Here is a 26,473-nt window from a genome sequence, read left to right on the forward strand (position 1 = left end):
TTTTAATTAATCCTAGTAACATACTAAACAAAAGAAATTTATTTACATAGCAACTGTGACAACCACAACTTGTGCTAGGGTCTAGTTAAACAAAGAAAATAGCAGCTATGCATGCATAAAGGAAAGAAGATCTGTTATTCTGTTTACCTAAAACCTATTATGGTCTCTTTAACAAAACAACAACAAAAAAGGCTGCTGCTATGTCATGATGTTCCAGATGTACAGAGAGGTTTCCACCACAGCCTTGAGTGGTGGAAGACCCCAAGCAGTGCCCTGCCTTGAGGCTAACGAGGACATGCTACAACAACCACTTAGTGCTGTCACATTGTATCTCTGCTTTTGATTAAATCAAGACTAACATGGTCGCTCTGTGGCTGTTTCACTGATTATCAGTCTGTCAACCAGTCTTCAGTTCAATGTTTCCCAAATTGTGCTTCATGTACATGGGTGCACAACAGTTGCATGCAGGATGCCAGTGCACCACCACAGTGCACACTGCTAGTTTCTCTGCACTCCCAGGGAAACAAAGACTTACTGGGATTTTCAAAACAACAGCTCTATCAAACATAGAATGGACCTCATAGCCTCTTCTTCTGATTTTCCATCACTTGTCATGAAGAACAACATTGTGTGTATGATACTTAGCACCAAGTTACCATGTTGGCGGAAGTAAAGGATTCCTCTGCCATGTGAATGATTCCAACTTTCTCCCACTCCGATGAGTAAGAATTTGAAAACAGAAATTTCTCTGTCATGAGCACTCTGGGTATGCAGGCTGTCTGCATTCCTGGCAGATTTATGCCTTGGTAGGTCTATCCCAACCCTCTATAAAGTCACACTTATATTCAGATGTAGGTATGTGTGGCATGCATCCATCTAGAGAAACATTGCTGTAAATTACTTCACTAGTTCAGCTGTATAATGCATCCCGTCACAGCACAAGTAACTGTGGAGCTACAGAATGACAGTACTCCTTAATGAGACAAGAGTTCATGAGACCAGAGCATGGCTATTCTTCTTTACCTTCTTATACTTGTTTTTCTCTTGGTACCTTTCCTCAGCCTCTAGGCTTCTTCATTTAACAGACTCTTCCAGCATGGGCTATTGCTTGCAGCATCTTCCCAGCTTGCAATATCAATGGTATGGACATTCACCACTCCACCATGTCTACTGTACATTACCCGAGACTTGCAATTCCCCAACAATACAGTCAAAGGTATGCTGGGTCAATGCATATTTTGGTTTATCATAGATATTCAGTTATTCCAGTTATTAGTATTATTTCAGTTATTATTATTGTTGTTATTATTATTATTCAGTTATTATATTCAGAATATTGTAGCTCTCTTCCCAAAACAGTGAGCAGTCATCCAACAACACTGATCCAGAGAGGAGAATTTACTCTTGAACTTCCAGGGACAGCCAACACATGTCAGTCTTGATTGTTGCCCTTTTATTCTAAGCAATCATAAACTAACAGAAAAATAATGCCAACATCCTGAAATTTATCTCCAGTATGTGTGATAAAAACTGTATCATCACCGAAAAGCAGCTGACCTCCAAGCAGGTGTTCAGCTGTTGCTTTTCTACATAAAATGTGGAATGACTTCCATGTGGCCTCTTGAGGAGGTGGCCTTTATCATGCTGAAAGAAAAATTGTCACTGGGAAGCAGAGAAAATTACTTGCCATGGTGTGCTAGTACCATTAAATGTTTCAGTGCAACCTCACTGCAAGCTATTCCACAAGCCACCCTGCTTATGGAAATCAAATGAGATTTAAAAATACCTTGTGGACTATCAGTTCACTTTTCCAGTGAATTGAAAAAGGACATTTCTACAGACCAACCTGAAAAAAATGTGTGTTATCTATGAAAATAATAAGAAGAGCTTCCTCTCCACCCACACATTTTTCCTGCAGTCACCCAACAGCAATGTCTCTGTGCATTTCTATGTCATCTACTGGCACAGCAGTCTTTACTGGCAAAGATAGCTTCCCTGCCTTGACTGAAGTTCCCCCTGCATTCCTGGTGCAAAGAAACATTCTGCTGAGATGAAATCACTCACAGGATGTCACCAGGGCACTCCTTTCTTCATCTCCAGGTGTTAATTTAACTAGATGGTACCCAGGGACCAAATCAAAAGAACTAAAATACTTTGCTGCTGACTATATATCTAGAGCTGGTGGTGTGTGAAGAAGTGCCTATCTTGAGCTGTCTGAGAGTCAGGTCTCCTTAGAGAAGGTGCGTCCTCGAGTGTTTTACAGTTGTAATGGGGTTGTTAAGGCTGTGAACACAACTCAGCTGAGCCCGTCTCCAGTCTGCTGGACCCTACGTGTGGGTCCATCCCACCAATGTGGTGGGATGAGCTGGGGGACCCCACCATGGCGCGCTGCATGGGCTTAGCACCATTGACTGCTGCATTTGGCCATGTCTCTGAAGCTCTTACTCATTCTTGGCAAACCCAGGCTCCACACCAGAAAAGCAGCCACTCTCATTGTTTCCTTCCTTTTTCTCCTCCAGGCATGAGGGCTACAGCATCTCCATCAATGGCTGCAGGGATGCATGGGGGCCAGGGGGTGCTGAGGACCACAGATGCCACCACTGTTTCATCACAGTGTCACAGAATCACAGAATGGTAGGTTTTGGAAGGGACCTCTGGGGATCATCTAGTCCAGTAACTTCTAATCAGACAGCCTTTTCATCAGAATTAACTGGAGCATTGTTTGGATATTGGTGAATTAAAAACTCCCACAGCTGGATGTAAACACCCTTTTCATGCCTATGATCACAGAAACCTTGACTTCAGCAGGGCAAATTTATCTGCTTCCAGAGGAGCATGACAGTTATATGCAAGGCCACAAATCATTGCTTCCACATAGATACATCCATCATAGGACACCAAACATTTTCAAGGAATAAGACTGTGCACATGATACTGTGCTTGAAACACATTTCCAAAAAGCAGAACTTTAAACATTGATCAACACAGCATGGATACTCTCAATGCACAGTGATCCCAACTTCTTATTATTAGACTGCTAACTCGGGCTAGTTGCATAGCCCTTTTAGTGCTGTTAACATTGTCCTTCATCTTTTAGTGTTTCCAGTTGTTTAACAACCAGATTTTTTTCATATTTTTGAAGAACAGGTCAATTTGAATACATAGAGCATTCAACTGTGTGTTCAATATTATTTACAAATGTAGAACTGTAGTCATGGGAAGAAGATAGTGCATCCATGAAGAGGCAAATCTCTCTTATACTGCTTTGCCCTTCCCAAACAGAACAAATCTGAGAGAAAGAAACTAGGCTGAGCATTAACTGTTTGAGGGTTGAGACTCATCACAACTAGTTCCAGGTAGCTGTAAATAAGGTGTTTACATCTGACAGCTGTTAGGTATGTCTGAGTCTCATCCAAAGGTAGACATTACCACAGGACCTGCATCACACCTTGAAAATCTCTGTTTCTGACTACTGATTCTCAAGGGATTCTAGAGGCCTGTCTTAGACACAGATGTTTTACGTTGTTGATGTCAAATGTGGATAAGACAAACCGTATTTCAAAGTTCTGAGTTGATGGGAAGTGGCCTCCTTTGACTTTGTGAGGTTCATTTCTGAAGTGGGAGGCCATCTGGAGCATGTAATTACAGCACACTGTGTCTTAGGCATCTCCATACTACCACTCTGAGTGGCAGAGGAGGCACCTGGGCTCAGAATAACTTCTGCAGCTGAGCAAAGCCACTGTTGGTGCCACACTCTTGCAGGCACCATGGGGCTGGAGGTGACTTAGGAGTTGTTGCCTCCTGCCTTTCCAGCTGCTGCTGAGTCCAGGGCTGGAGCTGCTCCTGACAGCAGTCTCTTGTGGGAGACAAGGACCACATGTCTGGCACCAGCAGGAGCCAAGCCCACCTGCCTGCCTCAGCTACCGGTTCATGTGACAGAGTCCCACTTGTATCAGAGGCAGCAACTGCAAACTCCTAACCTTACCATGGAGTATGGCAGCTCTCCATTCTTTCTATTATCTCAGTCCCTGCTTCCAGCATCTAAAACCCAGCAGAAGCCAGAGCTCCTGCTTTGCACAAGAATGCAAGTTTAAGACCCCCTCCATGTTGTTAGAGGGCTGCTGTTCTCCCAGCTGCACAGACCCTGCAAGAACAAGGAGCTCTTGCCTGGCAGGGAAATGAGGTACCACTTAACCTAAGGCATGAAGCATCTTACACTTCTTAAGACTTGGCTCATGCTGAAATCAGAACTATGCATCCAATTTTTCCCCTGCCCTTTCCTCACATTAATTATTGTGTGAGACCTGCTGCAATCCTTAAATATTTTAATAAAAGCACTGATGTCTGAAATACCAGAGCTGGCACTGCCTGCTGCTTTAGCATGGGACAAAGTATCATTCAAGGCCTGAATAATATACATTTCTTAATGCAGATAAAAGCATGTTGGCGTAAAGGCACTTGCAGTTGCTGGAATATGCTGTGGTATGTTTCTAGCAAATGATCCCTCCCAACAGGCAGAGACCCTCATATTTAAGTCTTCTGGTAGTTTCACTGATGAAAAACTTACATTTGAGAAAAACTGAGCAGAAGACTAGAGCATGTATGTGTCCTTCACATAAACATGTGATATGCTGCAGTAATCAAGTAATGATCTTTCAGGTGCATAGGATGGAGTGCTATGTTCTGATCATAGAACAAAAAACAGTGACTATGCAACCAGATGCATGACCAACAACTCAGTCCACCACCAATAATTTGTCATGAATTTTTGAACTTTTGAAATCTTAAAAATAATCCTGTGAGAGACAGGGGCAATATATTGGTCTAGAAGAAGGTTATGGTCCCATACAGAAGTTGATTCTTTTGGTACTCTACTGTCACACCTACCCCCTGGGAGTTTCATGACCACTGTCTTTACCTAAGACTATATTCTGAGCAGATAATGGATAAACAAATACTTCACTGTGTGGGATTAAGAAATTAAGACAAGAAGTTACCTGTTATATGTACAATTATCATAGACAGTTATAACCCTGGCGTTCAAAACTATTTTGCTTTTCCTCATCATGGTTTTAGGTTCCTCATCCCTTGTAAGGAGCAGATGTTACACCGAAGACTGAAGATTTCATTGTTTTTCAGCCTGTTTTTATTATTGACAAAATTGTTCATCCTATACACGATCCTGACTTTCAGTATCTATGCAGACTGGAAATACCAGACATTGTAAACCAAATGCTTGCAAGATGAAATGCCATAAAGACAAAAGACTTATAGAAAACTAAATTTTGAAAGTGTATGAAAAAGTTTTAAAAAAATAAATACTTTGAATGTGAATAAGAATTTATTTTAATTTCTCAGTGCCTAAGCTGCACCAGGACTACTTGGTAACTAACTTATCACAAAGCTCACCTGTCTGTTTACAGAACGACTTCAACTTCCATATAAAGCTCCTTCTCAGCTTTATTTGGTCTCAGTGTAACTTGTCTGCATGGATTATAATGTGAATTTCCAAATAATTATTTGAATCAGAAGCAGACACTTCTTGTGACAACATTATTATATGAGTCACATTTAAATTTCTCTAATCCTGACAGATAGAAAATGATGCCTGTACTTACCACACAGATAACAAAGTAGCAGAATGAGAACTCCCATCAAAGTCAGTAATTTCTAACAGAAATAAACCTATGACTGATCTTCAAATGCAAGAAGTATCCCTAGCACATTCAAGCGTCACTCTTTTCACAGAATCTCCTGTTACAGTTTTTTTCTGATGGAGCACAGAACTGAAAAATGGTTCAATAATGCCCCATAATCAGGACTCCCCCATAAACCGCTATGATAGAGATTGCTCTGCTGAAGCCATTACAGCGGAACAATCATCTCTGTTAATTTTGGCTCTTTCAGTTACAAAAAGCATTGTAAAACAGAAAGCTCACCAATGGACTTCTTTTGCAAGCACACGAAGTATTAAGACAGTGCATCTTCTGCATGCTCCCAATGAAACATAACAGAGAAATACAAAATGCAATCCTGAAAATCATAAATAGAGTAAAATAATCCAAACAATAAACTGAAAGGCGTTTTCCCTGTAACACTCAAACCACTTCTATCGTTATTTATCTACCGGAACCTTCTCCCCTTTTGAGCAAAACAAAACTCTCAGCCTTCTTAGGTTAGAAATTCTCTTGTTAATAATACCTTGAAATCACCTGCATCTGGTTCAGCACTTTCTTCATTTTCTTCTTGCTCTTCACCGTCCCCCAAAGAATGGATGTCTGAATCTTCATCCTGAAGAAAGAAAGAAATTCTAAATAATAACACAAAAACAACAGCAGCATTATCAGGGTGGATAATTAGTTCCTACTCACAATAACTTAAGCTGAAACCCCAATTAGAACAGCTGTTGGTTACACCCAGCTGTGTTAAAGTGCTCAGCATAATGAACACACCACCATGTGGTTCAGCACATGTTGGTACAAATTCCATGTCAGGGGTACCTTTTCAACCAGTCACCAAAGGAAGAGCTATTTCAGTTGTGAGATACCCAGGGGAGTACCTCTGCATTTATTTTGGGAATAAAGATGTGCTTTTTGTTTTGAATGTGATCTTTTGGCAATCTACTTCTGCTCTCAGGAGTATTTAATCTCGATTTTAAAAATCCCAGGATCTCCTCTCTGGATTTGAACCCAGAGCATGAAATATGTTGCAACTTCAAAATTTTAAATCTAACATCTCACTTTTTTTTCAGGAAACAGAAATTCCAAAATGCTTCTACTATGTAGGGTGCCCCCTTTTGAAGTACTGTGTAGGAAAACAGCATTAAAGGGTAGTTCCTATTAAAAAATGTCAAAAATATTCTGTTTCTGTTTCCAGAGTACTTACTGAAGTGATCCACTTAAGTTATCCACCTAAAGAGCACACAGAACAATATATAACATACTGGGTTAGAATTAAATTCAAATCTTGAAATAACCCAGAGAATACAAAGCAAAATGGATAATTCAAAACAAAAATGGGAATGTGGAAAAAAATTCAGTCCCCTATCCCTGTTCTCTATCATGTCCTTATCCCTTTTCTGATCACAAAAAAAAAGGGTTTTCACATCAATACACATCAATTTTTTTCTATTGATACAGAAATACTAAATTTTTAATAAAAGTAGCATTTAATTATGGAAGAAAAAAGATTTTTTAAGTCTGGTTCTGGATACAGTTTGATAATCCAGTCCCCTAAGAATAGTTTCTTTCCTTGATAATTTTTTCCACTTTATCTTCTTTTTCTATCCCCTTGCTATGTTGACTTATCTTGTTTTGCCTGTGAAGCTATCTTTGGCTCCAGCAGAGTCAAGAGGATTTTTGCTACTGACAGACATTAAAAGAACATTTCACTCTGAACTCCTTCAGGCAGAGACATTGCCACCTAGTCCCATCAGACAGTAAGATTGTACCATAGCTTGTGTATAAACAAACTCACAAGGCAGGTGTCATTTTTCTGTCAAATGCAGTGAACCTCAAGCAAACTTTTAAAGCTGTTTACTTACCTGTGGTGCTTTTGCATTAGGTGGCCCCATGGTCTTCCCTGAATTCTTGCAATAGGATGTCTCTGGCAGCTCCACAGGCAGCACTTCCTGAGACATGTTTGCAGGTTTTACTCCTGTAGGAGTCAATGACAAGTTATTTTATAAAATTACCCAAGGCCCCACCCATCTCATCTCTATAAGTAAAGGACTGCCCTCCCATTGCTGAAGATGGTGGAGTGCCAAGGATGACTGCTTCAGGGAAGGTTCTTACAGGGCAGCATGACAGCCAAAAGGGATGCAGGACCTTCCTCTGGCTGGGAACCTTTCCCAGCCTATGCTTGTTCCTTGGGTCCTGTGCTACTGCCACCCTTCTTCAGTGTTGTGCGGAGTCCCTGACAATCCTGCTAAGCAGAGGAGAAGCCTCGAGGGCACCACCACTGGAACCTGCTCCTTCATACCCAGCTCTTCCCTGCCTGTGGCATGGGGACTGCCGTGAGCAGAGAGCAACAACAACTCATGTGTGAAGGAAACTGAGCACTGGAAAAAGCCTCTGTGTGTAAATAACTATCAGTGACCTGCCTGTGTACAGGTACACACCTGTCCACTCTGGTCAAAGCAACCGTATGGGCAGGAGGACACAAACTTGCTGCCTGCAAAGAGGTGCTGCCCTGTGCCCCACAGCAAGCTCCCTGGAAAGGGCCATTCCCACCCTCACCCGACAGGTTACTGTCATTGAACTTTACACAGCAACTGCAGGAAACTTGTGTCAAGCTGCATGAAATACAGTATCCAGTGGTTTAGTTTCATTAGTTTTATTTTACAGAGGTTTTGTTCAACGAAGGAGCTTAAAAAAAGAACATATTAACATCTCCAGGCATACTCAGTGGAAATTAACATCTTCACACACAGAAAAACAAATGAATAACAAAGTAGCAGCTCCAGTAGCAGTAAGCTGTGTCATAGGATCTGCATTTCCAGCATGAAAAGTAGCTCTGCCCACACTTGATGTACAAGAGCAACTTCTGGCCTCGGGTCACAGACACTCTGAGCTGCATCCTGGAGAACCCCTCCTGCAGCTTAATTCAGAGAACAATCATTCAGCTTTTTTTTTTAGCCTCACCAGTAAAGAAGACCTGCCTGACCTTGGAAGACCTGCCATGGGACACTAAAAATTCCAGTTTACTTGCTATTACAATAGGTCAGCTTCCCTGAGGCTGATTAGTTCAGAGGACCATTACTGTAAGTGATGACGTTCATCTAAAACCCCTGTAAAGGAGCTAAATCTTAAGAAAATTGAGATTCCCTGTCCTCAAGGAAACCTGTGGAAAAGAACAGGTGGATTCTGCATACAGACTTCTCCATGTGCTGGGCTAATTCCTGATTGCATGCACACTCAGCCATCTAGAATGGTCAGTCTCATCTTCAGCTAAACCAAAGTATTCTGTTCCCACCTGAGAGACTCCACATAGAATACCATGAAGAAAGAAAACCCCAGGGCTTTCATTAACAACAGAAAAAGCGATATCTAATTTAAAACTTGAGTGTATAAATTAGATGGTCTCAGTTTGTGGAATGAAAAGCAGAGGCTCCAAGTGGAATGATTTTATTTCTTTACATTTCATATTTCAGTAATTTAAGGATAGATGCGGCAAAATAACCTATCTGCTTCATATATCTACCTGCAATCGCCCTGGCAGCAAAGAGCACACTACTGTCATCCTTTAGTACTTGCTAGATCTAGTAGTCCCTCTAATAGGCTTCTTGTTCAGACTATGACCCAGTTTGTAGAATTATCAATCACTTGGCAAAAGTACCTATGGAGGTAGGTGCCTTAGGCTGTGGAGAAATGGAGATCCATGACAAACTTAACATTTTTCAACATGTTGAAACATAGCTTTCTGATTTCTTTTATCACTGGCTTGGACTGGACCAAAACTGCTGACAGCCAGTGTCCCCCCACATGCCTTGAAACAGTATATGCTTGCCTAGCCTTTGAACAGGCAAGGCAAGACCAGCCTGGGGTTATTCTGGCAAACTGAAAAGACAACCAGGACAGGCTGAAACTGCCTCCCTGCACTCAGATATATAGATACTTCTATACAAAAAACAGCACTGGAGAGCAGAGTCAGATGGGCATTCTGGTCACATCCTCTTCCTGCAGGAGGAGAGGTGTCTTAGACCATCACTTGTGCGGTTAGTGAAGGAAGGAGATATGGAGTAGAAGAGGAAACTCGCAGGAGACAGGGATACTATTGCTGTCTGTCGTCTTAAACCTGTCACAGATAAGAAGGAATCTCCTGGGAAATTAAGTTTAAAGCAAGTCTTTATCTAGAGTTTAAAAGTACTGGAATACATTCCTGCTAGGACATGACAAACATACTGAGAAAAATACAGCACTTTATACCCATTACATATATGCATCAGCACTTGAATGCATGTGACATATAACTACTACACAGCTCTAATAATGAAAGGTGTTACTTTCCCAGAAAAGAGACTAGTATCACTTTTTACATCACTGCACTCACAGTTAAATGCTTGTCTATGTTTCTTTCCTGTTACAGTTACTGATGCACTGGATAAAGACCAGTACCTTACTAGTCTCAGAGCAGCCTAATTGACATGGAGATTTATGCTTCATTTTATCTGCCTCAGATTTTATGCATGTTGCAAACGTACAGTCCTCAATTGTTACCTGTTCAGTGAGAAACTCCTTTGTGCCTAGAGTGCCCAACTCTGTGATGTTTTCTGTACTTGGAGAAGGTTTCCCAGGAGTACAGTAAACTACAAGAGTACTTTCCAGAGTTTTCTGAACCACTGTTCATGCTTCACATTTCTGCAGACTACCTGCAAGTTTATAATCTCCTCATGAGCTGGAAACCAGCACAAGAGCAATATGATCAATATGGGGATTCCTCCCATGCTCCAAACCATCTGTGTGTTACAGGCCAGCAGCTCCTGTACCAGCAGCCACCATGGACCAGAGCTTAAAAGTGACCAGAAAAGGTATTTGTTAAAGGTCTCTGAAGGATTTTCTGAATACTATTCTGTACATGGGAGGAAAAAAAATTAATCTGTAACAAATTCTAGGTTACCCTTTCATCTGTCAAATCTCAAAAATATATACATCATGGGTTTACAAAGTAGATACCAAACCAAAATAATTGCAGTTCAAGGAGGAATTTGGAGCATGGCTTGCTTTCAACTATCAATTGCTCAAGATTTAAGTGCATATTAGTATGTGTAGAAACTTGCAGCTCCTTACCTGATGGTTATCAGTATCTAAGGATGCTCCATTACCTTAGCAGAAGAAAGGAAATAGGAAGAAACATTTCATATATTTATAACTTACAGATTACTAGCTGAGAGAAAGAAAGTTGCAACAGACAGGAGCTGGCAGGAAAAGTCCTACGGCTGGGACCAAGAGACCATCTTTTCCAGGTTTTGAAAGGCAGAGAAAAGTTGGGTGCTAGGAAGCACTCACAGGATTAATATCTGGCATCTGTATGCCCAGAGCAGTCAGAATCTCAGCAGTAGGGTTTCATATAATCTTGTTTTCTGGATTAGGATTTTTTAGTTGCTATTCTTCAGTTCTTAGGGTTCTTCAGTTGCTATTCAGTGAGGGTGACAAGGCACTGGAATAGGCTGCCCAGGGAGTTGTGGAGTCTCCTCTGGAAACATTCAAGACCCAACTGGATGCAGACTGTGTAATGTGCTCTGGGTGATACTGATTTAGCAGGAGTGTTGAACTAGATGATCCCTAGAGGTCCCTTCCAACTCAAATGATTCCACCGATTCTGTGATTATTTTTAATGAAACAGCCTAACAAGACTGCTTTGAAGAAATTAGAAGAGGGATATGGGTCAGGATTTAAAGGGAGGGCAAGGACAGAGGGACATTGCAGCAGGGGTCTGCTACTGGCCACCCGATCAGGAAGATGGAGCAGACAAGACCCATTGCAGAGAGACAGGAATAGCCTCACGTTCACAAGACCTGGTTCTCATGGAGGATTTCAACCACCCTGATATCTGCTGGAGGGACAACACAGCAGGGCAGAAGCAAACCAGGAAGTTCCTGGAATGCATTGATGATAACTTCCTTCTCCAAGTGATAGTGAAGCCAATGAGAATAGATGCTATGCTGAACCTTGTTCTCATCAATGAGGATGGGCTGATGGGGAATGTGAATCTTAAGGGCATACTTGGTTGCAGTGACCATGAGATGGTGAGGTTCAAGATCCTTAGGGCAGTGAGAAGGGCACACAGCAAGCTCTCTGCCTTGAACTTCAGCAGAGAAGACTTTAGCCTGATCATGGAACTTCTTCGTGGATAGGATAGAGCCAAGGAGGGAAGAGGAGTCCAAGAAAGTTGGTTAATATTCAAGGATCACCACAAGCTCAGGAGCAAGGCATCCCAACAAAGGGGAAGTGAGACAAAAACACCAGGAGGCCTGAATGGATGATCAAGGAGCTGCTGGACAAACTCAACCACAAAAGAGAAGACAACAGAGGGTGGAAGCAAGGACAGGTAGCCTGGGAGAAATACAGACAAACTGGCCAAGCAGCCAGGGATCAAGTTAGGAAAGCTATGGCCCTGATAGAATTAAGTCTTGTCAGGGACATCAAGGGCAACAAGAAAAGCTTCTAAATGAATTTTGGTGTTAAAAGGAAGACTAGGAAATATGTGGGCCTTCTCTGGAAGGATATGGGAGACCTGACCATGCAGGATATGTAGAAGACTGGGGTACTCAATTACTTTTTTGCCTCGATCTTCACTTGCGAGTGCTCAGGCCACACTGCCCCGGTCACTGAAAGCAAAAACAGGGACTGGGAGAATAAAGACCCACCCACAGTGGAAGATCAGTATGGTCTGGTGGTTTGAGACCATCTAAAGAACATGAAGGTGCACAAGTCAATGGGACCTGATGAGATACATCCATGAGTCCTGAGGGAACTAGTGGATGAAGTTGCTAAGCCATTATCCATCATGTTTGAGAAGTGGTGACTGTCTGGTGAAGCTCCCACTGACTGGAAAAGGGGAAACATAACACCCATTTTTAAACAAGGAAAAAGGGAATACCTGGGGAACTACAAGCCAGTCAGTCTCACCTCTGTACCAGTTAAGATTATGGAGTAGATTCTCCTGGAAACTTTGCAAAGGCACACAGAAAATAAGGAGGTGATTGGTGACAGCCAACATGGCTTCACTAAGGGCAAATCATGCCTGGCAAATTTGGTGGCTTTCTACAATGGGCTTACAAAGTTGGTGAATAAGGATAGAGTAACTGATATAATCTACCTGGAGCTGTGTAAAGCATTTAACTGTGTCCTGCACAACACCCTTATCTCTAAATTTGAGAGACATGGACTTGATGGAGGGACCCCTCAGTGGAAAAGGAATAGGCTGGATGGTGGCACTCAAAGAGTTGTGGTCAATGGTTCAATATCCAAGCAGGGTTCAGTGACAAGAGGTGTTTCTCAGAGGTTGGTATTGGGATTGACACTGTTTAACATCTTTGCTGGTGACATGGACAGTGGGATTGAGTGCACCCTCACCTTGACTTTTCAAAATATCCATTTCCTTCCTTTTTCCATCTCAATACCACAGAGCTATAATTCCTTTTTTTTTTTTTTTTCCACAGCCTCTTCCTCTCTAACTTGCTTTTTATGCCATTTGTTTTCTTCATCTTTTCCCTTTGTCTCACACGTCTCCTCCCTATTGCCATGGTACCTCCAGGACCTTCAAGTCCAGATGATAGAAGTTTGGTCATATTTGGAACAAGCATGAGCATTAAGGCAGCTAGGATCAGGGTGGGTGAGACATGCAGCTTCATGGAGAAAAGGAGACAAGCAATAGTGGGTTGAATGGAGTGCAAAGGAGACCTCAGAACACAATGAAGAAGAAGAAACTGAAGACATGACAAGGCATCCCAGAGTTTTACCATGAAGATCTGGAAGGGTTGAAGGAGTGCTGGGAAAGTGCTTTATGAATGTTGCAGGTGTGCTGGGCTTCACTGGGAACCCTGCAAGGGACAGACTTTTAGGAGGCCACTAAAGGGTCTGATGTCAGTGGCATGAAAGACACACACCTCTTACACACTGCTACCTGTTGACCAGCATACCGTGATCAGGGCATGAGGAAACCAGCCCTGCTGGAAATGAAGCTCTTATTGCCTCCTCTGCAGCATTATCGCTCTAGTAAAATGGTGTGATATTGCACATACACAGCAGAGCTTTACATGTGAACAGGTTTTGGCACAGGATTTCTCAGAAGGGAGTCTTGCTCTACCACCCACGAAGTCACTGTAGCAGACAAATTTCCTGTCAGTTATGTGGTGCAACCTGTAGTCTCCCAAATAAATAGCTCACTTCACTCAGACTGTTTTTCAATAATCTTTTCTTTGATCACTTTTTTGGGACGCAGAACAGTGTAAAATGGTGCTGCCAACCAACCCTCTAGCTTCTACTTCCTCAGTGGCACTCACCAGACAGGACTGTAAGAGTTAAAAAATCCCACTGCTGCTTTCCTTAGGTTCCTGCAGGTTGACTCATCCCATTGAGCTGCCCAGTTCCCAATGCATCTCTGTGATAATGGGAAGGGCTGGGGCAAAGGTGCAATTGCATGCTAATCCCTTCACTTACCCACAGATAATGAATGGGTAAGAAGGAAAAACCAGACACAGAAAAGATTCAGAACATATTCATTACAATTAAGGACGTCACCACGTTAGTGTTTGTAGGTCCTATTTCCACTTCTATAGTTCTGTCTTTTAAAACATGTAGGAAAAATCATGCTACATCCTGTCAGTACCAACACTGTGCTACAATGTGTGCCTGGATTTTTGCAGTGATTCCCTCTCCTAGTTTGTTTCCTCCCTTGAAGGGATAATTCCATTAAATTACTCCTATTTCCTGCAAAAAGGGACACTCCCAACCTGCAACACCAAAGAGCTTTTAAATGCCACATTTGCAGCTGTTACCTGCATTCTTTCAATACCTGAGTACAGCCTAGGGGCTGAGCATGGGAAACATACCCCATTAGCAGCTGAACAAGAACAAAAAACACCAGAAGACAAAGCTACACAAAGCTTCCACACTGACCTGCAATAGCTGTCAAAGAGGATCTTCTACAAGTGTTCTGCACAATTAATTAATTAATTAAATTATAAAAAGCAAACCGAGCCAAACAAATTAACTAACCCCCTTAGTCACAAACAAAGCACCTCAGTACTAAATGTGGACCAGGAGCGCTGACTAGACGGGAGTCATGAGAACAGGCCACTGCTGAGGAGCAATCACCTGGAGACACATATACAGTATCTCAGAGAGGAAGAAGCCAACTGCAGATGGCATGATGGGGCTGGTTTCCTTCCCCTCAACTCAAAAGTATTACCTATGGGCTTACTGCATATCTCTGGGTGAAGGCTCCCAGTGCCCTGGGAAAAGGATGGATGGATGGATGGATGGATGGATGGATGGATGGATGGATGGATGGATGGATAAGCCACAACTTTTTCAGGGTCTACAGTAATGAAGGATGTTTAGGTATTTTCAGGTAACAGCAAGGGCCTTGCTCTGGGACTCTGAAAGCCATGGACCACAGAGTCATAGAATGGTTTGGGCGCGAAGTGACCTTAAATATCATCTAGTTTCCAGCCCCTCTGTATGGGCACGGACATGTTTGAGAATTGCAAGGGGAGAAATGACAAGAAGATCCAGTTCTTGTCCAAGAGCTTTACCCATACTGAAAGCACCACTAGGAGCGATTGTGTGGGCCTGGCCAGACTGCTGGAAGATGGGATGGGCTCAGCCCCTGGAAGCTACAGCAACAGATGCCTTAGTGGCACACTGGAAATAAATGGGTCTTCCCTCTATTAAACTAACAAACAAAAAGATAACAAGGGAAGGAAATGTGTATAGTTCGAGGCAGAGATGGGAATAAAGAGGCAGGGTTATTGTAATCTGATGTCATTAAAGCCTTGGATGGCAAGGGTGGGAACACCATTTGCAGCTCTCAAAAATGGTGGAAAGCCCAGCTGGAAGGACAGCTGGGAGAAGTAGCAAATATATGTGTCACCCCAAATGGGTTTGCCACAGTGATAAACAGGGCAGGCTGGGAGGGAATTAGAGCTGGAGCAGAGGAGAGGCAATGCCAAAAGGGACCGTCTGACTCAGTAACAGAGATCACAAAGAGGAGCCCTGGTGAGCACTGGCAGGTAAACAGCTGTTTCAGCACACTGGAGGTTTGAACCAGGGCTGCAAATTGGATGGAGGTGTGAGGGCCTGGAAAAGCAGCTAGGACAAGGACACACCATCCCTAAGGGGGCTGAAGTCATCAGAGATGAGTGTGGGAGACTAAAGACAACAAAGGCTTAAAGCCATTAAAGAATGCTTGAAGAAAGAGAAACAAACTATGACAGCAAGAGGGAAGAGAAATTTTCAGCATTTTAGAGGTTCACATTTCATTTTGATGTAAGGATTTATTTTCTGTTTTGGCTGTGATTGCATTATGCATAGCTCTGTCTGTGCCAATACATGTTACTCCAACACAGACAAGTTACTGCATTTCAGTTAAATTAGAAGTAATTAAGGGCAGCTGATACTGACTGGAGCATTGTATCTTTTTTAGATTAGTACCTCTGTTGTAATGAAACTGCTTTACAGAGTATTGGCATTATTAAAATCCTTCATAAAGCAAATAATTACTTTTGTCTTAATTTAAAAAATAAGTAGTTTCAACAAATTACCTTGTGCTATTTATAGTAGTTGCATAGATCCTGTGTTGATTGTATATAGTCAGAAACCGACAAAGTTATGCAATTACTCATTAATTACCCACAGATATCAGTGTAAAGCACTTAGCTTGCCTTCTTATCACAAGATCTGAATGCCTCTCAGGTTTTGATGTTCTTATTCTCAGAGTATTCCATCCTATAATAACAATAAATACTATTAAACTTGTTGAAATCAGTGGGGTGCGTATGCTGAGCTGGATCCCCTAAACACCACACTGTTTAGTGATAAGCACAGGCTCTGGTTAGGTACTTACACATGCACCACAAGAGCTGATCTTGACTCACAATGGAGTTTGGAACATTTGCTCCCTAGGAATTTTCCAAACCTAAAAGCTGTTGGTGTAATAGAACTTGTAAATTCGGAAGTATAGAAAAATCATATTCTCCATGTGAAATCCCAGATATTCTATATTTTTTATGCTTAGTTTTACATCTTATTTCCAACAAAATTTCTTGGTGACACTATAAGAAAATACAGTTTTTGCTTTTTTAAAAAAAATTATCCACAGTTACTACGTATTTATAAAATGCACTAGATTTGGAATAAATTACATACCTGTAGCTTATTTGTCTTCACTTATAACTGCTACCAGTATAGTAAATTTTGAAAGCATTTATATTGCTGTCCCAAAGTCATAATTTTAAAAGCTTGCCAATAAGCCCCATATTTCCTAAGCTTTCATCTACTACATACACATATATGTTCACCAGCAGTGAAATCCAACCTAAATAAAGCACAGGACTAATAATTATTTTGTTTGATCAGTTTATCTAGGATCACCAGGAGATGGAGAGGAGCTGAGACAAGTCTTTCTGTTTTCCCAAGTCTGCTCTGTTCATTCACAAACAGGTCTTGATTCTGCTGCAGGAAAAATAAATATTATTTGGGTATCTTTCTAAAACTCAGGACAGTGTTTATTTTTGGTACTGTCGTTTCTGCTCTATAGCTGAATTTAAAGCCTGAAGGATCAGATGTCTGTTGTTTTGAATGTTGTAGCTGGTCAGTTCTATCAGCTTGTCAAACTGCTCCTCTGTGTAGGTAAAGCTGTTAAGGCAGTATGGGGAAAAAATGCTTGAAACATCCACTTTGCCCTGCTCCATCTCAGCAGGACTGCGCTCCACACCTGGCAAATAAAGAAAGGTCATTAATGGGGTATAGATATGGTCCCATGTTCCACTTTCCAAACGAAGCACAACATTCCTCCTTGCTACCCAGACACCAGCATTTCTCTCCCAAGGGAGGCACAGCATGGGAGGCAGAGGACCACACTAGACCAAGCCTGACAAAGCGATAGGGCAGTAAGGTGGTGGGAGGACTGTCCGTGGCCCATGGCTTACCAGGTTCTTTGTATTTTCTGAAGGTGTCATTCACCAGTGGGAAAAACACCACTATTGGCGCCTCTGGGGTCTCTGCATCTTCAAAGATGTAACACTCCTTTAGATTTTTCTTTTCTTCTTCACTCAGGTGGATTTTGGGAAATGGGATTCCTTGCTTTAGGAAGTACTTGGAGGCTTCTTCCAAAGGCTGTACTCAGACATACAAAAAGGTCAGAAATTCTACCATGTCCCCGCCTTTTACAAATGCACAGTGCATCCATCAAAGGCTCTTTGCAAAGATCAGGGACCATCATTCACTGTCAATGTTTCCTCTGCCCTTTGTTTCTTGCATGAGATATTAAGTACTAGTTATTAACATAAAAACATTTCAAGACCTAGCCTTTAACTTGTACTCCTGATTGTTGTCCTATCTCTTCCTCCACATCAGCCTTTATCTGCAAAATAAAGAAGATGTTCATGGCTGCAGGTGGGGGTGGCCTAGCCACTTAAGACACAGAAACATGCCCTTTATGGGAGAAAATACTGAAATTAGCAGAATGAACATGAGTTCAAAATGTTTCAGGTTTTAAATGCAGATTCATAAAGATACAGACATTTTGTTGACTTGGCATGAAATAGTTAAGAGCCTGCTAACTATCTTAGAAGCCTTAAGATGTTGTAGGAGCAAATATCATCTTGACTGAAAATGCAAGCGTGTAATTTTTGAAAATAGGATTTTTGTTCCTGAGTCTGGTTGGCATGTATGAAAACTTCTGTTTTATCCATAACTAGTTACAGGAGTTACAGGCCAGGTTGTGAACTAGTATTTGAAACAGCAGCTATGGCATAAAAAGGTGATTCTTTTCCACAATTTAGAACAAAAATAAGTCCAGTTACTTTTCTAAAGACAACTGAACAAATTACTTCAAATTCAACTTATTTGGATATATTTAGTTGGACACTAGAATACAAAAAAAATTTGTTCATCCGTAGTGGTACTGGTTCCAGAGAAACACTCCATGCAAAGCTTCAATAGCCATATCAAGATCCCAGGAGCACACAGGTCTAGGAGATAGCTTTTACCTATCAGAAGGTTAATTACAATAGAACATTTGAAAAACTGATACTATTTCTGTTCTCCTTAGGGGATTTGCCATGGTATATCAGACACTGAGAGATCTATATATTTACTAAACTGGAGCTGTATGCCAAGAATCCTTCTCTCCCAGATAATTTCTACATAATTTAATGGGACTCCTTAGGAGTTGAAGTGCTAAAAGGGCTAAAAGATAGTGGTTGTTATTGAAGAAAATAGAGTGATCATCACACCCATGTCTGTGATCCAGAAGAATAGTTCAAATGTAGGACAACATCCACTTTCCTCTCCGGCCTCATGAGAGGTGGGTAGCTGATATCGATGTATCCTGCTGTGTCTGCCAGGCACATGAACTCTGCTGTTTCTGTCAGCTGGCTGGGGAAATTCTCTAGTACAGTGTCTGAAAGGAAATATTTCTTACGATGAGTGATTCACTGAAGAAATAATATATTGCAGAAGGAAAAAATGTCCCTTTTCCCCCTATTACTTTTGCTTTCCAAGACCCTGCCATACTGTGGAAGTTCAGCGTTGACACAGGAAAGAAAGCCTTGTCCAAGGTAAAAAGACAGAGCTCCTTCCCTTTGCATACTACTCTTCTTCTGTCCCCAGTGAGCAGTAGTTGTTTTTCCCTGGATTCAAGGAATTTCTTGGAGTATTTGTTAACACTTTAAATTCAGTAAAAACAGAGCTGTGCCACAATTTGATCTGTTTTGCGATTTCATTTTAAAAAAGAGTTCTGATGACTATCAAGTAATTTCTGTTAAAGATGCTCAGCTCTGCCCAGCTGATTTAACTGAATGCAACTTAACTAGTTATCTGAAGATTATTTCCAAAGTGAAGAATAAAGACTGTTAATCTTCTGCTGTGTCTTCACTAAAGAAAATACCAGCCACCTAAGCAGATAAAAATTGATATTCAAGGATGCTTACCTTTCCATATACGGAAGCTTTTGCTCTGAAGGTATTCATTGTGCACCTGGAACCCCTTCAGAAAGTTGTAGAACTTTGAAATCATCACCCGCTCAGTCAGGAACTTCCGAATTATGCCCATGATGCCACATTCAGCAGTGACTAAGTAAGTCTCCAAATCATGGCTCCTGGCTGTCTGGGAAGGCTCATCTCCTTCTGAAGAGTAGAGGAGTTTAACAAATTGAGGTTTTGATACAGCTCTTTGCAATACCTGAATTACTAAAAGGTATTATTAGCTAGAGGAAAGAAGATCCTAATAAGTCATAGCAACATACAATCAAATAAGTATCAAAGCAGGAACAAAAATAAAATTATTGTTCAGTAAAATGTATTCCGTAAAAAACAAAGTCAGAGTGGCAACAAATTTTTTAAAGCTGGAAAAACCGTTTTGCTGCTTAATAGAAGTCATAGGTGGATTCCCTGTGTGAAGGTTGGTGGAGGCGGAGAATTGGGGCCATCTTCTTCCAAAACTGGTCCCAACCAGCTTTGGGGAAAAAAAAAAAAAAAAAGAAAAGAAAAAAAAAAGTTGTCAGGAGACTTAGACACCCAGAAAAGAGGAGAGAAAAAGGATCATGCTAAATGAGATTGGGAAAGAGGGCCAACGGCTTCCAGGCATTTATTGAGCTCAGGGTTCTGCAACACTTCCATGAAGAAAGTGATGAAAAAAATTCAAACTTCCTAACCACATATGAACACAGGGAGGACAGCCAGGACCTCTAAGGAGCACAGAGGTTTACAGTGACATCAAAGAAAATTGCAATGGTGTTCTATGTAAATGATATATCTAAGCCTTCAATAACAACATACAAGAACTATGATCTGCCAAGGCAGACAGAAAAGACAACATCAAGATGTTTGTTACAGCACGTAGGTTCACTGAAAAGCCCCTGGCAAGGGTGATCTGTTAAAAAACTTCAGTACTTTGATATTTGGTGGCACATCACAACTTGCATACATTCAGTTCAAGTGAGGCGAAGGGAAATAGTGCTGCTGTGAATGAACTGAGTGAGGAAACTGATCTAGACATCACTGGCAACAGGAAAACTCAGGGGGGAAAAAAGCAATAAACAGTGCAGCATTGGCCTCAGTTTTAAGATTTAAAAACCTTTATAAAGATTTCACATTATTTGCATCTGAATGTAACATTCATTTAAAGATTAATAAGACAATAGGTAAAGCAACTAACCAACATCAACAGTCCTTTGTTGGGTACATCTCAGTGAGCGCCTCTCTGTAGGATTTGATGAATGCCAGGCATCCAACAGGTTGTAGGAAAAGACATTGCTCCACAGGCCTGCACAGTGGTAAAGAACAGGGAAATTGCTTTGGAAACATTTTAATGGAAAATATCCCTTTAGAAAAAAAACAACACCAAAACTGTTTAGTTTTGCAAGGAGTGTCAGAATGACTCAAGGTCTCCACAAACTGTATTAAGTTCTTTTGTAGCAACTCACAGTCTGTCCTTGAAGAGGAATCTAAATAGTTCCAAACATGTTGCCAGGCCTTCAGCCACTGTAGTTCATTGTCTCGTACAGCTATTGCCAATACACTTCAAACCAACATTTTCCAGCCTGCATATTCCTGTCCTGTAAGCAGCTGTCATCAGAGAGTGAAACCATGCCATTTCACAGAAAGTAAGAGTTTTGGTCTACAAATTCTGTCATATGCAACTGTATGCTTAGTTAAAAGCTTGGAGGCTGCTCCTGAACTGCCAAAATCCAAATAGTTAGAGGACAATTTGGGACAGTCTGCAGAGCAGTCCTCTAAAAAAAAAGATATCTTCTGTGTTCTTGTAAGATTTCCCTGCCACAACTGGATAATTCCCATAGTCCTCCTTCCACTTCAGCCATTCCACTTCAAAGAACATACGAAAATGTCTCCCCAGCACAGAAATCTCCAAAGCCCTCTTGGATCTTTAAAAGTGTTTCTTCCTCCACAACTCTGCTGCAGACCCAGAGAAGAACTTCGCCCGAGGAGACAGCGATGAGTGTTGCCTTGAAAAACTCTACTAGTTAAGTATTTGCAGAAGCCATACATCACAAAGTAGGCAATAACTTGAATTCCATAATACAGTAATTATGCATTCCTTAAATTAGCAGTAGAAATATAATTCCCTTTTAAACCAGGCTTATTTGTGGAGTGGCACAAGAAGCCAAGGGTCTTTGGCTTCACAGCAATAAGAATAGGACTCACTCAAGAAATGTTAGAAATTCATAATTAAGAAATCAGGGGCTCTCTGGCTCTGCATTTAGCTGGCAAACAGAGTTCATTTGCAGATAACTACTGGATAGTTGCATTAACACACCATTAACTCCCCGGTACTTGAGAAGTTTCTGTGCAGGCCTGCTGTGAGAAGGCAGCTCCTCTCATTTCTCCTGTCTCCACTTGGTGCATCCTCAATCCAGAACTCTTCCATCTACACAAGCCCCAGGAGTTACACACTACTGCATTTTATTATCTTCCAAACACTGGTGTCCTCCCAGGGCTTGGTTGTAATTACAGAGAGTGTTTCCCTAGCCCCTTGCACTGAATTTTCATGCTACCTGTATTTGCTGAAATAAGAATTATGAGCTGCCAGAGCTGAAATCAGCAGTCAAGTTTTTATACTTAAACCATAACGTGGTAAAAAATAGTACATTTAATTGCAACCCAGGAGGGCATTATGTGTCGTATCACTAGATGGCAACATTGCTTTAACTCTCCATCCTATTTAAAGATACACCTGGGCACTGGGGCTGGCAATACTGAGCTCAGCCCAGGCTGGATGTGTTGGCTACCTGGCCAATGGGGAATGACCACACCACTGCCATTGCAAAGCTGCAGTGTAGGCACAGTGTTCTCAGAAGAAGGCTCCACAGTCCCACCTAGCTCTGTGATCTACCTCCTTCCTCTGGCAGTCAACACAGAGTGCTTAACAGAAGAGTCCAAGACAATGGAAAGTATGAAGGGATTTCTTCTGCAGTTTACTCCATTTGGTACATCCAGTGCTGGCAGCTGCATCTGAACTACTGTGTTTTAGAGCTGCCAGTGGGACTACCTTCCATGAATTTGTCCTTCCGTTTTTAGACCTATGTATACTTGGGAATCCTGTGATATCTTCTGAGTCTTCTCACTCAGCCACCTCTTTTCTAAACTCAAATCTCTAAACATAGCCATTAAAGCTCCGAGATTTAGTGTCTGTGTGGCTAAGCACAATCGGCTGTTCCTCAGACCCATTTTTTTCTCAGCATTGTACCAATATCACTCTGGACTCCTTCTGCCTTATACATTGAAGTGCACAGCTTCTCTGCAAACCAAACAAAGAGTAACAGATGATGTTGCTGCCTGTATGGAATTTTTCCCTTCATAAGAAAACCCGTTATCTTTGGCGTCTTGTTGTGTGTTGTGTTTATTTACATGTAATAAATCTCTTGTTCCCAGTCTAAGAACAGATGGACTCTTCTGGAGACCCCAGAGTTCTAGGATTATGCAAAATTAAAACATGAATTGCATAAAAACTGCTGGTTTTAATGGATTACTGGGAGCCACCCACTGTACTGAAATAAAGATGACAAGAGTCATTGATTTAATCATGCTAGAAAAAACACATTATTTAGAATACTGCCAGTGTTTCCCATGTGTAATTCTGCTGAAAAATAAACCTAATCTCTTTAAGCAGTCCTGAAACTTCAAGTATGAGAGTAACTATTCAAGACATATGTATTATTTAAAATTTCCTCTGAGTATTCTTTAGATCATCTCTAGTGTTTAAGGAATTCACCCAGAGAGGCCACTTTTCTTCAGTCCTGTATGCTCCAGGGCACTGGTTGCAATATACAGTCTGTATTATATTAAAAATAAAATATATTTTGTGCAATTCAGATTTTCCCAATAGAGCACATCACCTTTCATGAAGCAGATGCGGGACTCAGGAAGCCTCTTCATCAGGCGACCCATGAAGAACTTGCTGCCAAAATCCTCTGCACGAATGAAGGTGCCGTATTTTAAGAACCCAACCTCATAAGGGGTAAACTCCACCCATTCTGCAGAGGCACAAAACAGACTTTTAAATCTCAGTCCTATCTCTGCCTCCTTGCAGGAAGGGCTCTGAAATTACAAGAAAGTCGTTGCAGGACAAAGTCTACCAGCAGGGCAATCACAGCCTTCCTCAGGGTAAGGAGTTATCATTTAGCTGGTTTCAGCCACTCATTCAGTAACATTTCCCAAACTTGCTCATACAGAACTTTCCAATGAGCCTCTTCAGACAGGACATCAACTAAGTTTGTCAAAAACAGTCAGCCTAAGTTACCCTGCAAGTTGAGCTAAAGCTCTGACTTGGCTGTCCTTAAGCACCTCCCCAAAATATTCCTGCCCTACAGAAAATGGGTTCCTCTCAGATCCTGGGCACAAAGTCTAGAAATGGAAGAGGAAGATAGAGGGAGAGGAACTGTTTATGAATGCTATGGTTCAGCAGTGCAAGGGGTTGTGAGTCATGCAGTAACTGATAATGCTGATCATTTGAACATCAACAGAGTCTAGACACAACTCAGTTTTGCCATCACCTTTGAATTCTGAAAGGCTGTAGTCCTTTTTGATGTTGAGGATCAAGTAGATAGGTAAGGGATTTTGACCTCGATTCAGTGCCTGTTGCTCATCTGAGAGTTTGTGGTTGTTTTTCTGTGAATTAACCAGAAAGAGTAAAAGCAAGGGACCATCTTGGCATGGTGTATGGGCTTTCAAAACTGCAGCAAATAAATACCTGTTTCCATTTTCATTTTCTTATTCTCTCCATTAATTTTGTGTCCAGACATTTTTTTTAACCAATGAGTGGTCTAAACATTTACATATCCACATATTATTTAATTACCAGTGAACTGTAGGACACTTTGTGGTACAATGGTCTCATTCTTCCCAGAAATGCACCCATTTTACATTGATTACTTAAGTTCTTACAGAGAGGAACAGAGCAAAAGAAACCAAGAGCAGGACTCTCCTGTTAGGTGCTCAAGTAGAAGGGAACACAGGTTCCCTGCTCTATATAATATCCCTTGGGCTGCTAATTATATATGGAGAGGTATGTGGGGACAAACCCCCTTCAGTAATGAGCAGAAATAATCTACTGGGTAATGCTGGCACACTCTCAGGCTAGTATCTATCCCTGGAGTTTTGTTTTCCATAGAGCAGTACTCAGCAGCTGTTAGGGGAAACACAGACACACTACCCCATCACTTAATGCTTTTTCCAGCAGAAGCCCCCAAAAATCAACACTAGAGATCTGGTATCCCTCTTGCTTCCGCAGTTTTAGCTCCTTTGCATAGTACTTCAAGCTCTCCAAGGAAAAGCAGCTCAGCTTGCTCTTGGTCATATGTCTGCGGACTTCACCAATTGGTCCAGACAGATCCTTCTGTGCCCAGTCAGTGCTCTGATACAAATGTGACATGGCCCTGGGGAAAAGAAAGTACATTGTCATATGCTCAATACGCTTTCACTTTTTCGACTTGGATTTAAGGGCCACATCAAATAAACAAGATGAGGTTCATAAAAAACATCTTGGGCCAGTTTGTTATGGCGGAGAAAAGATTTCTTTATTTAGAGGACCCCTCAAATCCCTAGGGAAACATGAGGACTTGCAAAAAGTCCCTCCATGCTACATAGGTTTCTGTACCATGTTGTGATTTGCACTGTGGTCACTCACCAGGAAAGAGGTGAAACAGAAGGTCAAGGAAAATGTTCCCAGTAAGCACTGCCTAGACCTTATGGTAGCTCAGTCAATGTGTTCCTAATGCAGCAATAAAAACACTCAAGGCTGAATCAGTACACCTTCCTTTACCAAAACGAAGAGAATGAATCTCCTTACACAGCAGCCTATAGAGGTGAGGAATGAAGTCTTTGTTTAGGATATTCTTACCATGTTGAACCAGATGACCCAGTAATGTATGAAACAGCATCTAAGAGATCCAGCTTCTGAAGACCCAACAGGTTGCCCAACAGAGATGTCAGTGCCCGAGTGCCACCTCCTGTTGTCATGACTGCTACAACAGGTACCTGTTTAACATCAGCACAGCAGTAGTAAGCAACAACTTAGTTTGCCAGCACACATGAGCAGAGCTGAATGAATTGCAGCATTTCTGTCCCACAAAAAATTCCTGCATTTCACCATTTCCCCAGGCAGAGGGGAAAAGATGAAAAGATGGTGTTTTGCACAGAAAAAATAATAATTTAAAACATAAGAACTAAAAAATATTGTAATTAGTTTTTACTTTTTAAATCAAAATAAGTAAATTTTTATTCTAAATTTATTATAAACTGATACATGCTGGCTTATCAAAGCAGCTCAAAACTTTTTTGTTTCAAGGCATTTCAATGTCAAACTGCATTTTCCTCAGTGGTACATCATCTCATGCAAGCTTTGTTTTGAGAACAAGCAGAGCTCATGCTCTCTTGTAAGGCAAGTATAATGACTAAATTGTATTTCCTATAATCTACCTAGGGTATATAATTGCAGTGATGAGCCACAAAGCCTAATTGCATGGAAAGCTAAATTGTGTTACAGGAAGATAAATTCCTTTGAGAAACCCACTGAGAGGAGTCAAATGACATTTCCCATACACATCTCCAGGCAATTACATCAAGAAAATATTCAGCAATGACCTAATTCAAATCAAGCATTTCAAGTAAAAACAAAATATTCTAGTTTGGGTTTTCTTGTCTAAATGAAAACATTCTACTGTTGGAAAATCTAAAATTAGTAGCTAGGAGAATTTCCCTAAAAAATTCTTATACCTAAGAAACAGCTTC

The 26,473-nt window shown here is 41.3% G+C and overlaps 2 protein-coding genes across 2 annotated transcripts in view; both read right to left on the reverse strand.

Annotated features, from left to right (window-relative positions):
- The window catches only part of LOC127385836 (cytosolic phospholipase A2 epsilon-like), a 38,236-nt gene extending 27,737 nt beyond the window's left edge, over positions 1-10,499 (reverse strand). The window contains exons 1-3 of the mRNA XM_051622014.1: positions 10,487-10,499; positions 7,544-7,656; positions 6,202-6,291 (exon numbers count right to left, since the gene is read on the reverse strand). Coding sequence (XP_051477974.1) covers positions 6,202-6,291; positions 7,544-7,656; positions 10,487-10,499 — 216 coding nt within the window. The remainder of the gene's footprint in view (positions 1-6,201; positions 6,292-7,543; positions 7,657-10,486) is intronic.
- A 6,731-nt stretch (positions 10,500-17,230) lies between these two features.
- Positions 17,231-26,473, reverse strand: part of LOC127385288 (cytosolic phospholipase A2 epsilon-like) — a 35,860-nt gene continuing 26,617 nt past the window's right edge. Inside the window, exons 12-20 of the mRNA XM_051620932.1 lie at positions 25,584-25,720; positions 24,897-25,119; positions 24,238-24,352; positions 23,581-23,718; positions 20,883-20,990; positions 19,658-19,852; positions 18,962-19,128; positions 17,654-17,840; positions 17,231-17,439 (exon numbers count right to left, since the gene is read on the reverse strand). Of these exons, the coding sequence (XP_051476892.1) occupies positions 17,231-17,439; positions 17,654-17,840; positions 18,962-19,128; positions 19,658-19,852; positions 20,883-20,990; positions 23,581-23,718; positions 24,238-24,352; positions 24,897-25,119; positions 25,584-25,720 (1,479 nt within the window). The remainder of the gene's footprint in view (positions 17,440-17,653; positions 17,841-18,961; positions 19,129-19,657; positions 19,853-20,882; positions 20,991-23,580; positions 23,719-24,237; positions 24,353-24,896; positions 25,120-25,583; positions 25,721-26,473) is intronic.

This window comes from Apus apus, chromosome 5, assembly GCF_020740795.1.
Source record: "Apus apus isolate bApuApu2 chromosome 5, bApuApu2.pri.cur, whole genome shotgun sequence".
Classification (NCBI taxonomy): domain Eukaryota; kingdom Metazoa; phylum Chordata; class Aves; order Apodiformes; family Apodidae; genus Apus; species Apus apus.